Source organism: Hermetia illucens, chromosome 5 (assembly GCF_905115235.1).
Source record: "Hermetia illucens chromosome 5, iHerIll2.2.curated.20191125, whole genome shotgun sequence".
Lineage (NCBI taxonomy): Eukaryota > Metazoa > Arthropoda > Insecta > Diptera > Stratiomyidae > Hermetia > Hermetia illucens.
This window is the reverse complement of record NC_051853.1, coordinates 65,589,763-65,605,081: the sequence shown is the minus strand read 5'-3', so window position 1 is coordinate 65,605,081 and position 15,319 is coordinate 65,589,763. Positions and strand designations below refer to the sequence as shown.

The following is a 15,319-nucleotide window of genomic DNA, read 5'->3' as shown; positions in this document are numbered from 1 at the left end:
TTTTTAAACCTTGGGGTGCAGAGCCGCTGTGTTGGTTTTGACATCTGCACAGCTGATTGGTACCAGTGTCAATCTAGTTGTCGAATTGTCGGTTTTGTTGTGTTTGCCCTTGTCGCGGAAAATTCGTAAAATGGATGAAGATCCGAGTATCCACCGCCTTGAGGGCTCCTCCAGCACGTCCGGTGGATTAGTGGTTAAGAAAGACAAAAATGACAGCACATTCAAAGTCCCCAAGCCGTCGTTGCTCGGACTAGATAAATTGGCTGCACAGCGCCGAAAAGAGCGCGAGGATGCAAAACGTTTGATTTCGTTTCGAGACACAGAGTTTGACGATAAAGAAGGAAGCTCGACCCCTAGACCCGCGGGCGATGTCACCTTCAAGAAACCCGACCTTGAGAGCTTCCACAAACTGAGCCGCCAACTACGTGAACCCAAACCCGAGACCCCTTCACACACTGGCGGTGTTTCAGATAAAGCTCGCGATAGAATGTCCCATCATTTGCAAAAAGACCGCGAGAAAGGAGTGTACGCATCCTCGAAGGATAGGAAGAGGTCTCATGCCGATGACAAACGTCCTAGTCGGGATCGGGAACGTGACCGTCGTGACCGCGATAGTCACAGGCATAGACGCGATCGGGACCGGGAGCGTCATCGGGATCGCGGTCGAGACCGTAGTAGCCGCGAACCGGATTCTTCGAGAAGCGCTCGAACACCGCGTTTCAAGGACGAACCCAGAACACCAAGGTTCAAAGATCCTACTGCATCCTCTTCGTGGGACGATGATGACGAACGACTTCCTCCTAAAAAATCGTCTTGGGACTTCCCAACTCCTAAGAATTATAGTGACGAGCGCCCGGATTGGTCTTCACGCAGCAGAGCTTCTCATAGGGGCAAACTTGAAGATGCCACTCCTCGTTTTACTCCCGCTCACAAATATAACGCTTGGGCTGCGGACCGTAAAAAATCAGGCGCAACGCCCCGTGAGGCGAAGGAAGGCAAGCAACCTTGGGGAGAGAATGAGGAGGATCGTGATATGTGGGAAGAAGAGCAGCGCCGAATTGATCGCGAGTGGTACAACCTCGACGAGGGCTACGACGATGAAAATAATCCTTTCAATGGGCCAAGTGCCGAGTACTTCAGGAAGCGCGAGGAGCAATTGGAACAGAAACGCACGAAGCGTATCAGCGCTCAGCAAAGGCAAATAAACAAGGACAACGAGCTCTGGGAACGCAATCGAATGTTAACTTCAGGCGTAGTCATGTCCATAAACGTTAATGAAGACTTTGACGAGGAAGCGATTGAACGCGTCCACCTGTTAGTCCATCACATTGTCCCTCCCTTCCTCGATGGCCGTATAGTCTTCACAAAGCAACCGGAGCCTGTAATCCCCGTCAAAGATCCCACATCAGACATGGCCCTAGTAGCAAGAAAGGGAAGCGCTCTGGTTCGTGCTTACCGCGAACAAAAGGAACGTCGCAAAGCCCAGAAGAAACACTGGGAATTGGGTGGCACGAAAATCGGCAACATCATGGGCATTGAGAAGAAGAAAGACGAAGAGGATGCAAAATATGACGAGGAAACAGACACTACGGACTACCGTAAGGATCAGAAATTCGCTGAACATATGAAGAACGCCGATAGTAGTGGTAAAAGTGACTTCTCTAGGAAGAAGACGATTCTTGAGCAACGAAGATATTTGCCGGTGTTCGCGGTGAGGCAAGAATTGCTCAATGTTATACGTGAGAACTCGGTAGTGATTATTGTAGGTGAAACTGGCAGTGGTAAGACAACTCAGTTGACCCAGTATTTGCATGAGGACGGCTATAGCAAGTTTGGAATGATTGGATGCACACAGCCGAGAAGAGTTGCAGCCATGTCAGTGGCGAAACGTGTTTCAGATGAAATGGGGACTAAACTTGGTAAGTTGCATTTAGTCTAGCTGTGAAGACTTTAGAAAAGAAAAAGTAATTTAGTGTACATATTGACATCAATGGTACAGGTCTATCGATGTGACTCTAGTACTGAAGTATTTCAGTGAATCTGGGAAGAATAATATCCAGATAAACTTCTTTTTCACTACCCTTTGTCCCGTTCACAACTGGGGGAGTCGGTTGCCCAATTTTGCATTGACATTTGCCTGACCTGGATCACCATCCAGTAACTGCTAAGTAGTGCGAGTAAATTCCGCCTTTGACAGTCGCCAGAAAGACATCGACTGTACCCGCCGAAGGACTGCCAAGAGCAGAGCCCCGCTTGGCCAATCCATCAGCCCGCTTATTCCCCTTTATGTTCCTATGACCAGGAACCCAGAAGAGGGTGACCTCGAGCGTGCCGCACAGACTGTTCAGCGCGTTTCTGCACTGTCCCACCAGCGGCTGTGGGTCAGAGTGGCTATGTTACGCTTAGGGCTCGGATCATGCCCCAGCCATCGATAGGCTTCCAGTGTCGACAGTAATTCCGCTTGGATACCACTGGCGAAACCTGGGAGACCATACGACTCGGATACAACCCTTGCAATACGCCGCCGATCTTCCACCTTGGGCTGGTTGGAATGTTCACTGCAAAGTTTCTCGTGAAGTTCAACTTGCGTGTGGCATAGTTCGTGGAGAATGCCCAGATTTCCCGAGATACTTCGTCTAGAATGCTACTAAGGTCGTACGGCTTCGATGTCCAGCATCCCGACTTACGTAGTGTAACGGCACTGCACGCTATAAAGTATTTAATGTGGAGGAGATGCAGGAATACATCGAGAGCATCTGCCGGGCGGGACTGCAGAGCCCCAGTAACACCTGCATACCCGGTTCTTTGAATCCTATTAAGCTTAGTTCTTTTGTAGTTTTTACTCAACGCCTGCCAACATATATATTACATTGGACGAAAAAACCAATATTTGTTCATTCAGGTACCCTTGTCCTGGTGGTGAATAGCATCAGTTCCGTTTTAGTTGGGTTTATGCCGAGAATGGACGGAATCATCCCTGAACTAATATCACCAAGTCGTCGGCATAGGCCATCACCTTCACCCCGCTGCTGTCCAATATTCGGAGAATTTCCTCGCCTCACCATTCTGGTCAAGTGGTTGCTTCCCAGATCCGACTGGATTATCCTGGTTCTTAGCGTGGATATAGTCCAGTGCAAAAGATACCCCTCCAATCCAATACTGATCAAGGCTTCCTTGATGGCGTTGGTACTAACGTTGTTGAATGCACTATATCCAAGAAGGCAACTAGGGTATACTGCTCGTACTGCAGTGAGCGCTTAACCGTGCCAATTACCTCGTGGAGAACAGTTTCTGTGGATTTCCCTTTGAGTTAGGCATGCTGGGACTTAGAGAAAGGCGTTTTTTCCATAATTGCCCTTAAGTGGATGTCCAGGACGCGTTCCTGGGTCTTCAACACGGAAGAGGTAAGGCTTATTGGTCGAAAGTCCTTCGCCGACTGGGGGCCACGACTGACTGCTTTCTGTTTGAAAATCACTCACGCATTCTAAAGAGATACAGCTCCGGTAAATCTCGACAAGCCACGGCGCAATCCTTTCCTGCTGCTTCTGTAGTATGACTGGCATTATGCCATCTGGACCGGAAATATATATTTATATATAGTCCAGCCGATCTTATGCTCGGTAATTACCAATTGCATAGTCTCGCACGGCTGGGGTTTCTGCAAACCCTCCAAGCAAGGCTCTGACTCAGAGTCCTCCACGCTGGCGGGAAAGTTCGTCTGAATCAGCAACTCCAAGGTTCCGCTAGAAGATTCCATACAGGAGCCCTGACTTTTTAAGAAAGGATGGGCTCCTATGTTCCTTGGACAGAATCTTGAGCCTTGCCGATTTGCTCGTGCTTTCCAACCATGGCCGCCTTATACTTCTTCAAGCAGTCCTTGTATGGCTGTCAGTGTTTATGCTTGTAGCAGATGTTGAAAATTTCCCTGGTCAGTATCCTGAGGCTAGAGAGATCTTCATTCCACCAGGGTGGCAGTATCTTCTTGCTGTATTTAGCAGTCGATCCTCTTGGGATCTCTGAAGGATTTGGAGACCTCTGCGACGACATCTAGAATGAAAAGTATCCAACTATGATCTGAGAAGGATCTCTGGTCGGACACTCCTTAGTTCTCCACCTTAAGAATCTCATTGTCGGTTAGTAGGTTAATATCAAGAACCTCCTCCCAACGGTCACAGTTCTCTGAGCTGGGAAAATGGGAGATTGGTTTACTGCCCCTGTTACACACCGATATATTTGTATTCATAATGAAACCAAAGAATGACTCATCCCTCTCGTTGATTTCCGAGCTGCCCCAAAAGGTATGCATTGCATTAGCGTCGCAACCTATCAACAGGTTGGCCTTCTTTGGTACTATGTTGCTCGTCAAATGTTGCAGTTCTTCTGGTGGAGCTGATCGGTCGTGAGTCATGTATATACGTTTTCTGCCCCCGCCTGCCCCAGTCTGACCACGATTAGGTCGCTGGGACAAGCGTGCACACTCTTCCTGGCGAGGATCCATGCTCTAGCCTGTCCTGATCAGCGTCTCCTATCCTGTGAAATAAATAATAATATTTGCTTTGAAGCCTCCGACCCAAGGCTCCTATACTAGTGCGATGTCGACGTCTTCCCTAGGAGGAAGATAAGCTGATTAGCCGAAGCGCACTTCGAGTGCTCCAGATTTATCTGCGTTACCCTCAGCATGATCTGTTTGCGTGGGGGGTTCGTCAGTCCTCGTCGGACCGTCGATCCCCATCTCCTCCAACAGCTCGTTGGCGGCGTCGATTGGATCAAAGGTCTTCGTCCGGTTTTGCAGAGCGGAACCCTTTCACCTTTGCGTTCCTGAATCCGAAACGCACTTTATAGTCTACCTTTTCCAGTTTCTTCAGGCACTCTCCGTTCATACAGAGCAGAAAATTTTGTCTGTTTGTCTGAAGTTCCTCCTCCTTGAAGGCGCAGGGATTGAACGAGCTTGTCCTTATCCATGCGGATCTTCGGCGACCGGTCTCCTGGGAATCTTGCCGTAGGGGATGACTTTGACCTTTATAATAATAATCGTTGGCACAACAATCCATATTGGATCAGGATCAAGGTCCTGTGTTAGAGCACTTCATTCAAGATCGTAACGGTACACTACAGTACACTGTAGGAGGCAATGTGGTCAGCATTACGCTCGCCCGAGATTATTACCCTGATTTGACACAGGTACTCATTCACAGTTGAGTCGGCTGGTATCCGACGTCAAATCACGATACAAATCCCACTGCCGCCAGCGAGATTTGACCCGCGACCTTCCGTACGACAGCCTTATGCTCTCACCACTCAGCTATCCGGATACTTTTGACTTTGACTTTGATCTTTACGCCCGAGAAAGTCCCTGGAGAATCACAAGCTAAAACGTGGAACCCACGGACCACCAAAGGGGAATCAAAGCAGGGGATGGATTCGGTGTGTTCACCTTTGGCGTTTAGGAAATGCTTAATGACCATCTCCGACAGCTTGGCCTCAACATTGGTGCACACTTCGCGTTAGTTTCCCTCTAGCGGAATTGCCATCCGCCAGCGCCACACGTGTGGCTCCTGGCCAGGTCGCTGATTCGAAGCTCGTGGGCTAGCTATTGCTGCCTACTTTTCTTCTGTTCGTCTGCCAGGCGTTTTTTGTTATTTGTTCCACAACAATCGCCTGGTCCTTTTCATCTTGGTCGTCGACAGCACCGGCCATGATATGATAATTGATAATTGAGTCCATGTTTGGGCCCACGAGTAATCCGGGGAGAATGTCCAACCTGGCTAGCCCCGCCACCAGGGTAAGGATCTTATTTGAAACTGAAGGTGCCCAAGGTATTCAGAATTCGCATACTAGAGACCAAAGTCCCCATAGGCCACGCAGCTCTCGGCATATGCTATTCCACCTTGGCTTGGGGTCCTATTAGCACCCTCTCCAGTGGAGGAGGACCATCCCCAGGCTGTTGCTTCGGCGCAACCCCCAACCAGGTCCACTTGCCCCTAACACACAATGCGCTTAAAAATCTTCATGGTATGGGACAATAATATGCCGCTTTGTGTATCATGTTTTTAACTTGATTAAACGATTATTCTACATTCGTAATGGTTGATAATCGGGTAAGTGACATCATTACTTCCTTTTTCTCATGAAATTGCCACCATTTAATGCTTATCGGGCCAGTGACTTCCTCACGCTGTTTTATTGGTTTCTTGATTCGCAAAACAGCATGGTCGATATTGAGTTGCGATTGTCTCACAGGGAACGATTTTGCAGTCAGTGACGGTGTTATGAAAATATAGTCGATTTACGTTTTACTGTTCCAACTATAAACCGTCAGAAGATGAGGCAACCATTTGATGAATCATGTATTCACAAATGCAAGGTCATGCTTGTCTCCAACTATACGCTCGCCACTCTCATTGTATGCTCCAAAACCTTTCCCCCCAATACACCTGTTGCCGTCTACCTTTTCACCTACACCCATTAAGTTCGCCCGCAATAGCGATGTAGTCATCAGCAGGCACGTTACAGGTCTTTGTATCGAGAAATTGCCAGAAGGTATCTTTCTCAGCATCAGGTCGACCTGTCTGTGGTGCGTATGCGATGAAAAAGTGAATAGTAAGATCGTCTGATATAATGATGAGCTTCATCAGCCGGTCAACAAAACACTCTATTTCTTTAATGAAATCACGGAAACCGTCAGAAATGGCAATGTCACACCCTATTGAATGTGTGAGCTACCAAAATAGAGAAGTTTATAGCCACTTTGGCGGCGATCGAGTTTGCAAGTTTTTGGCAACAAATTATCGGGTTTCTTGTAGAGCGCAAATAGGGGGTAGGCTCTTGTGAGTTCCTCGTGTTTGGGTTCAATCGAGTTCACGTATTTGATTTGCTCTGACTAATTTACTTACGTGCTGACGAAGTCTATGCGTCAAGAACCCTTGCCCATTTCTTGACAGGACCGGGGCCCGTCTTGCCTCGTCAATTGAGGTGAACGCCCTAGCATTTCTCCGAGGCATGGGATCTCTCAACCCAATCATTTTGCTTTTAACGATATTAGATGCATTTGCTTGGTCGGCCTGCTGCGGGACCTGTCACCAAGAGAGATCAAGTAGGATCTAGCATAGTGGTATAACTCCAACTATACTTTATTTATCTTTTTCTCTGATCTCAGCATTTTATTTTTATTTTACTGTGGATAGTACAAAATATGTTGGCTCAAACCCACCTCCTTTATCTAGGCTTGCGACCGGCATGCTATGTAAATAGCATATTCTACCAGAATGTTAAGGATTCACGGGCATTTAATTTGTCCATGCTAGTTCAATATCTTCGAGCTCCCCGAGGAGCATTTAATTTTTTACTGCGGTAGTGACCTGGCTGTATAACGTAAGTCCACTAGTGGTGGAGTCGTAATTGCAATTAACATTCACCCAGCGCGGACCAATCTTTTCTCCCTCTGTCTCCCTTACGGTTGTGTTTCCTTAAGTATTTCCCGCTCAATTCCTTCCCATTCACTGTTTTTTTTTGTGTTCTTCTCCTGTGCTTGCCCTCTCATCTGTATGAAGTATTGTTTGACAATCAGGCTAAACTTCTTATTGTAACGTTCCTTTCGTTCCGTTTCTGCCTCTATCGCAATTTTAAACTTCCAACAACCCCTACCATTCTTTCCACTTGCCCCTGTTCTTTTATGAATACCGGTTCTGCAATACAACACCTCCAAAAAATCCTTGGACCCTCCTCTCGATTGCTTCCTTTATAAACTGGCCGAGTGTTATCTCTCTGTATTTCATTGTACCTCCTCGTAAGTCAAAATTGTCGTGCATCATCTTACCCTTGAATTAAGGGTGAACTCCGCCCTGTCTGTCTGTCCAGCTGCAACCGCGAAAGTTTAATGTCCGCAAAACCAACTTCGACGATCTCAATTTAGCTTTAGCACCAATCAACTGAGGTACCACATTACGAGAGCAACTTACTTTTTTTCAATTTTTTTTATGGCATTTTCATAGAGGTAGGTTTGCAAGGGTATTCCTTGAAAATTTTCGTCATGATTCGAATCGAATCCTTAGGTAGTTAGCATAAGCAATAATTTTAGGTATGATCAATTAGCTTTTCCGATTAAGAAAAACTTTAAATGAGTTTTTTTTTCAAAACAACATTTATTTATGTGGTATTGTACTTTTTGGACTAACAATTCAACCAATCATTACCAGATTTTAACCACATATATAGCTATCCTTGAAAAAAAGGCACAATTTGTCACAATATCATTTTTTCGGTATCAAATTACCCCAAAAAGCACCCTTTTTTCTAAATTTTGGTTAAACATCTTCCATTTTTATATTTTTGAATGAAAATGTATAATTATGGGCCTTATCTTCTCTTTCGAGAAGAGAGCCTTATTATCCTTATTTTCCAAAGCTGAAGCCCTACTCTAGCGATGAAATACCGTCCTGTCTCACTCTTCTCTTGTTCTAAAATCCTCGTGAGATACGTCACCGGCACAATTCGGTCACCTCATAGCGAAAGAGCAACAAACATCAATCTTCTGGTTCTAACCTTATCTACTTGCCCGATTTCGATGCTAAATGTCTCAATTCACATCAGGAGATGGACATCATTTATATAGATTTCTCTAAAACTTTTGGTTCCGACAGCCGGAATATACTCTTTTGTTCAACTTTCCTTCCCCAATTATCACATGGCTCACCTCCCACCATTCTAACTGTTCCCGCAAAGCTTCTTTTCGTGGTTATTCATCCTTTTATCCTTTCTCTGTATTAGGCTCCCTATTTCTATTTCTTCACCTACCAGTGCTTACTATACTTTGACGATCTTAAACTATTTGCCTGTGTTTCGTCACCGCTGGACTATCCCCGGTAAACAAGCTGAAACTTAATGTCAACAAATGCCACTTGATGTGTTACTCGCTTAAATCCTCAACAATATCTTTCTACTACTCTGCTGATGGACAGTTATTCATTCGCAGTCACCAACAGAGCTATAACTATATTCATCGATCGAGCTGTGATCGTATTTTTGGAAGGTGGCCGACAACTTTATCCATGCCCGAGATAAAGACACTTTTGATGGTGGTCTAGTGCTCATCAATATTTTTGGGCAGGTTATTAGGGCTTTTCCATAGATCTAAGTGGATTAGTCTATGAGCCGCTCTCGTTGCAATGCTTCGAATATTTATATACAAAGACTGAACACTGGATAATGCATTTAGAGCTGCACCGAATGTTGTGCTGATGGCATCAGTAACACCTAGACACACAGTTCTTTGCAATGCGGCTAATTTTCAAGGATAATCATTTTGTTTCATCTTTACTCAGCACACCACGGATACATAATAGAACATCGGCCTAATGATAGCAACGTACATCTCCGTTACTATATAAAGTCTAAGGTTCGAGGCAAAGGTCCGTCTACACAGTCCATAAGCTGTGAGAGCTTGTTTCATCTTTACTTCTACATGTTTATTCCAAATGCCTTTTGGTCTGTGCAATGCGGCGCAAACTTTTCAGTGGTTCATCCAATCTGTACTGCGAAAACTTAACTTTTGGTCGCCTCCTCCTCTGAGTATAAGCATTTGGAACATCTCGATTGAATTCTTCAATGTTTCCTTGAGGCTGGTCTTGGATTTAACGTTGAAAAATGCAAATTTCTTCATTTAGGGATGTTAAACTTCTATCGTCGTTTCTTGTCCAAAATTGCAAAATATCGAGGGAACCCCCCCACTCCATACTGAAGGCCGCTATAATGGCACACGATGACACTTCGTGGTCGTAAGTCCTGCCTTTCGTTTTATTTGGCCTACGTACAGCCCATCGTGAAGAGTGTGCCTTTTTTGTGCTAGAATATTTGGGTGTACATTTACCCCATTTGCAACTAACTCCTAATAATAATAATCATTGGTGCAACAATCCAAATAGATCTTGGCCCTGAAACGTGTTAGACTACGATACGATACGGGTATTATCCTGTTTTGATTCAGGTACTCATTCACAGCTGAGTCGACTGGTATCCGACATCCAGTTACCCCCTTTGCCAGCAGTGAGATTTAAACCGCCAGTTTTCACTGCGACAGTCTAGCGCTCTAACCTAAATTTGCACACAAGAGACAACTTGGTAGTATCATGCTCTATATTATAACCTATATTACTGCAAAACTTAATGATTCTAGACTAAATTTAAGGGGGATTTCAAGTCAATTTCTAAAAAATATAGTAATATTCTATTACTAACTTATTTTAAACAGATATCGGTATGAAGGGTATTCTCAGGACCAGGCATTGTATAGTGGGAGCTTCGTGATTTTGTCAGATGTTTGGGTTCGGATAGTTTCTGAGAACGGGTCCATGAAAGAAATTCTCACTTTCCAGTCCCCGCCTTCCCCGACCTTGCATCAAACATCAAAAACGAGGCTTTGGCTCTTTAGAAAGTATTAATCAAACCCTCCAGGACTATATTCGATGAGAAAAATGTACATCCCCTTTTGCATGTATGGGGATTTTTATCTCCCCAAAAATCATGGATCAATCTACATCGTACGTCTTATTGATGGCCGATATCTTGACGGTGGCTTTACGATGACTATGGTTAGCTGTAGGTAACCTAACATATAAATTCAAGGCTTCTAACAACTATTATGTACAGTGACAGTTATTTATATTGCATGTAATGTTGACTTTTTTCTATTACAGGTGAAGAAGTGGGATATGCAATTCGTTTTGAAGATTGCACTTCAGAGGAAACAGTTATAAAATACATGACTGATGGTATACTTCTAAGAGAAAGTTTAAGGGATCCCGATTTGGATAATTATTCTGCAGTCATTATGGATGAAGCTCACGAACGTTCATTATCAACAGATGTTTTGTTTGGATTGCTCAGAGAGGTGAGTACCTATTCCATGTTACATCAATGACTGAAGTATGCTACAGCTGTCGAAGTATAAGTTTGGTATAAGTATAAATATATTTATACCAATGGATGAGGGGTCTTTAAAATACTTCTTCCGCGGTTAGATAACTTGTACCCAATATGAAACTTACATAGGATCAGGATGATTAATTTAAAAGTGGACGATCATAGGTGGTACATACTCGTATACATATGCACTCTAGTGATTATTAAGGGTTGAGGTAGAAATTATATTTTAGAGTTATTCATTCTCTTTATTAAATACAAAAGTTTTCCTGATTATGATCATACTTTATCTTAGGAATCATTTACAAGTTGTTCGTCTAATTTCCGGACAAACAAAATGTAATGTAAGTGTTTGGTTGAAGTTAAGTTGCCGGGATCGAAATCCGGCCCGCTCCCGGTTGATGAAATTTTCGACGTATTTTTTGATGCGTGCCAGGATTATTTTAGATATTATCTTCTGACAATATGTAAGCGTCTTGTCTTCTTTAGCTGATGCCTTATACAGAGTGCGGCAGCACAACTTCCTTTTTTCAAAACTCAATAAAAACTATTGTATGCATCGGAAAATATTTATTTATTTTTTATAATGTAGATACATGTCTACAGTTTTTATTTACATTGTTTTGAAGATCAAATCTGTTAGGTGACGTCCCCCATTCTCCATACATTGCGTAAACCGATTTCTGGCGTTTGTCATGACTCTTGTTAGCATAGCAGGTGTTATGCTGGCAATTTCTTCTTGGATGTTGGTCTTCAAATCTTGTAGGGTTCTTGGACGGTTCACATAAACACGGGATTTCAAAAAACCCCATAGAAAAAAATCACAAGGGGACAGATCGGGAGAGCGTGCCGGCCATTCCAAATCGCCTCTAATTGAGATAAGGCGCTCTGGAAAGTGTTCCCTCAAAACAGCCATCGATGCTCTTGAAGTGTGTGCTGTTGCACCGTCTTGTTGGAACCAAGTGTTCCCAAATCCAAATTTTCTAGCCGTGGGAAAAAAAATTCTGTAGCATGTTTTCATACCGGTCCGAATTCACTGTCACTGTAACCTCATTTTCCTCAAAAAACCAGGGACCAATAATTCCAGCTGAGGTGCGCACATTTTAAAAAAGGAAGTTATGCTGCCGCACCCTGTATAACATATGCACATACCTCCAAACCCAAGAAAAAATGTTTCATTGCCACTAGAAACACTAGTATAGGTGTCGTGGCACTTTTTTTGAGAACTTTCTTTTGCCATTTTAGAGTAGAGTACCACTTCTAAAACAAACAGAAAAGAAAAATCCCTAATTATACTCAAACACAAATTCTGAAACATTGATTTGAATTGAATTTGAATTTTTCAAAGTTTGTGCAATTAATATAAGGTAGGATCAGTGCTGCGAAACTTGAAAGTAGACGGTAGGGGCAAAAAATTAGTGGCAGAGAAACTGGACTTACGACCGCAAAGGGTTAATATACCGTTTGTTTTCATACTTAGTTTAATTTTTGTTCATTATTCCTCTTATTAAAAAATATTTGAATATTTGTAATTGCATGCGCTTTCCATTACAATTTGAGTATTAAAGACCACTTATCTGCCATTATCCGGTGAACGCTAATTTTTATCGCTAATTATATTAGATCGCGAAGCAACTGTTTGAATTGCTGCTTGTTAGCAGATTTCTCGAACATTACCCACGCAGTGAACTGATCTGTTTTAAACTTGAAACGTAATTTTCTATTCCGTTCAATTATTGGTAGTAATTACTGTGAACAGCACATGTTCATGAGAACAATTCGACTACACCTTATACTAATTTCTTCTACCAAAATTCAATATTCGAAAATAGCGAATCCATTCCGTCCGTTACATTTCATTTCGTACTGATTTTAATTATAGGATATTTAAAAGCATTTCAATTCTGTCGTTTATAGATGAGCAGGTAATTTTTACTTGCGATATACATATCTATACTGAGTCGGAAAAGGGTTCTTGGCTACGACATTGAAAAATGAAGAGGAACGGCTGTGGAAACTTTCCAGGGCGAACTTACCAAAAATGGAACAGTCTAGGGTACTCAGAGGGATACAAACTCAAGTTCTTGGAAGATTGTTTGAACCTCACCAAGAAGAGACTCTGGATCATAGTAAAATACTCACTGGTCACTGCAGGCTAAACTATCAACTGGAGAAGCTAGGGTTATCTACGGACCCTGTCTATAGATTCTATGAGGAGAGTGATAAAACCTCCACACATGTATTGGGACAGTGTCCGGCATTTACACAAAGTATGTTCAGGTACTTGCGAGAATACTTGGTACCAGATGCCAGGTTGAAATACTTAGAAGTAGGAAGCATAATAAAGTTTCTGTCGATTATAGGTTTAAACGATATACTATAGTTTATAAGCATACTATCACCAGTCAAGGGGCACAATAGTTCTTTTAGGACGCAACACGGCATCCCTTGACGATATTATTGTTATTACATATCTATACTACTCGGCTTAGAAACATTTTCGAAAGGTTACCAATTAGTTTTGATTTTACCATTGCTTCAAATGAAACTGTTTCAGCAACAATAGATTTAGAAGCTTGGGATACAACAACTTATATAGTTGTTTTCTCTGTTATAATACTGAATGCCAAAACATGTAGTCAATCTTGAGAGAATTCCTTATCATTGATTGATAAAGACCAAAATAGTTGACGTACTACGTCTCAGTTGTAACATCAGGAGCATTCCTTACAGTTTCACTCACCTTGAAAAGCATTTTAGGTTCACTTCTGATAAGATCACTATTAGTGATGTCGTTGTTTGATACTTCCAAAGCAATTGGTGATAAGTAACCAACTAGGGGAAAGCATGCTACCACTAGTGCACATCCACTTCCAATATACACTTATTATGCCTAATGCTTTGCGGCTAATGTTTTTCAATAATCAATGCTTGTTCGCGGTATTAGAAATACCGCGTTTTTAGGAATTAAAACTGGACACCGTCTCCGTCGCTAGTAGTATTTTTTTATTGAGCAAATATCAATATTTTTATGGGAAGGATGTATACACCCGGCACTGAAGAAAGGAACAAGTTGTTAATTAAAAAAAAAAAAAAAAATTACTACTAGCGCGGATATCATTTTCTTTCAACAAGAATTGTAGTCCGGATAGCTGAGTGGTTAGAGCACAAGGCTGTCGTACGGAAGGTCGCGGTTCAAATCTCGCTGGCGGCAGTGGGATTTGTATCGTGATTTGACGTCGGATACCAGTCGACTCAGCTGTGAACGAGTACCTGAGTCAAATCAGGGTAATAATCTCGGGCGAGCGCAATGCTGACCACATTGCCTCCTACAGTCTACTGTAGTGTACCGTTACGGTCTTGAATGAAGTGCTCTAACACACTTCAAGGCCCTGATCCAATATGGATTGTTGTGCCAACGATTATTATTATTATTATTAAGAATTGTTATTTTAAAGCAACAGAAAAATTGAGTGTGTTTGAAAAAAGTAGCAACATTTTTATTTTATTTGAAGTTATACATTGTCGGCTAGTCTTACAAACGTTCATTCTTCGTCTTTCGAAACCTCAAATACGACAATTTTGTTTATTTGCATACCCGAACAGATAAAAATAAATCTCATTACTAAGAATAATTCTGCTCAAAAAATTAAATTTTTTGATTAAATTCACTATAACTGTGCTGGTTTCTTCGCTATCGTGCTGATGTCTTCAAATAGTTTCAAATTGTAATAACCACCAGTGATGCTCTTGTATTGATCTTCTTGTTCTTATTCAGTCTTTGTCCCGTTCAGAAGTGGGGTCCGCTCGTCTTAATCGATTCCACCATTTCCCTTGGCCATTGGCCTGAGAGGCAAATCAGTTCTCGTAAGCGCATATCATATGTTCATAGCATAGAAGACGCCTTTCTCGCAGTTTTTCTACGATCGATGCAAGCCCATATCAGCCGCGGATGACTTCATTTCGGATGTGATCATGCGTGTTACACCACTGGTCAAATACCAATGACCAAGAATGCCACTTAGTCCAAGATGCACTGATGCGTGAAGCAATTTCATAACGCAGTCGATTGATATGATGATAGCATTGATCCTAGGTACTTAAATTGCTCATTTCTGAACAAGTTGCAGCCAGTGACTGTGATAGTTCATGTTTCATTGAGTTTGGTAATCGAAAATACTGTTTTATTCAGATTCAGCTTCACACCATGTCGCATAAGGCAATCATTTTGGACAAGTTGCTTGAGATCAGCTTTGCTATAAGATGCTCGGCAAACATCATCACCTAGAGCAGTGTGTAGACTGCTGATCGTTGGATCTCCCGTGTGACAGCGATGTGGTGTGATGTGTGATACAAGATCAAACGCCTTCTCTAGATTTAAAAGAGAGAGAGCGATACTTCT

The 15,319-nt window shown here is 42.8% G+C and overlaps 1 protein-coding gene across 1 annotated transcript in view; it reads left to right on the top strand.

Moving 5' to 3' along the window:
* The first annotated feature begins 130 nt into the window (after window positions 1–130).
* The window catches only part of LOC119656826 (pre-mRNA-splicing factor ATP-dependent RNA helicase PRP16), an 88,216-nt gene continuing 73,027 nt past the window's right edge, over window positions 131–15,319 (top strand). Inside the window, exons 1-2 of the mRNA XM_038063471.1 lie at window positions 131–1,919; window positions 10,692–10,885. Of these exons, the coding sequence (XP_037919399.1) occupies window positions 131–1,919; window positions 10,692–10,885 (1,983 nt within the window). The remainder of the gene's footprint in view (window positions 1,920–10,691; window positions 10,886–15,319) is intronic.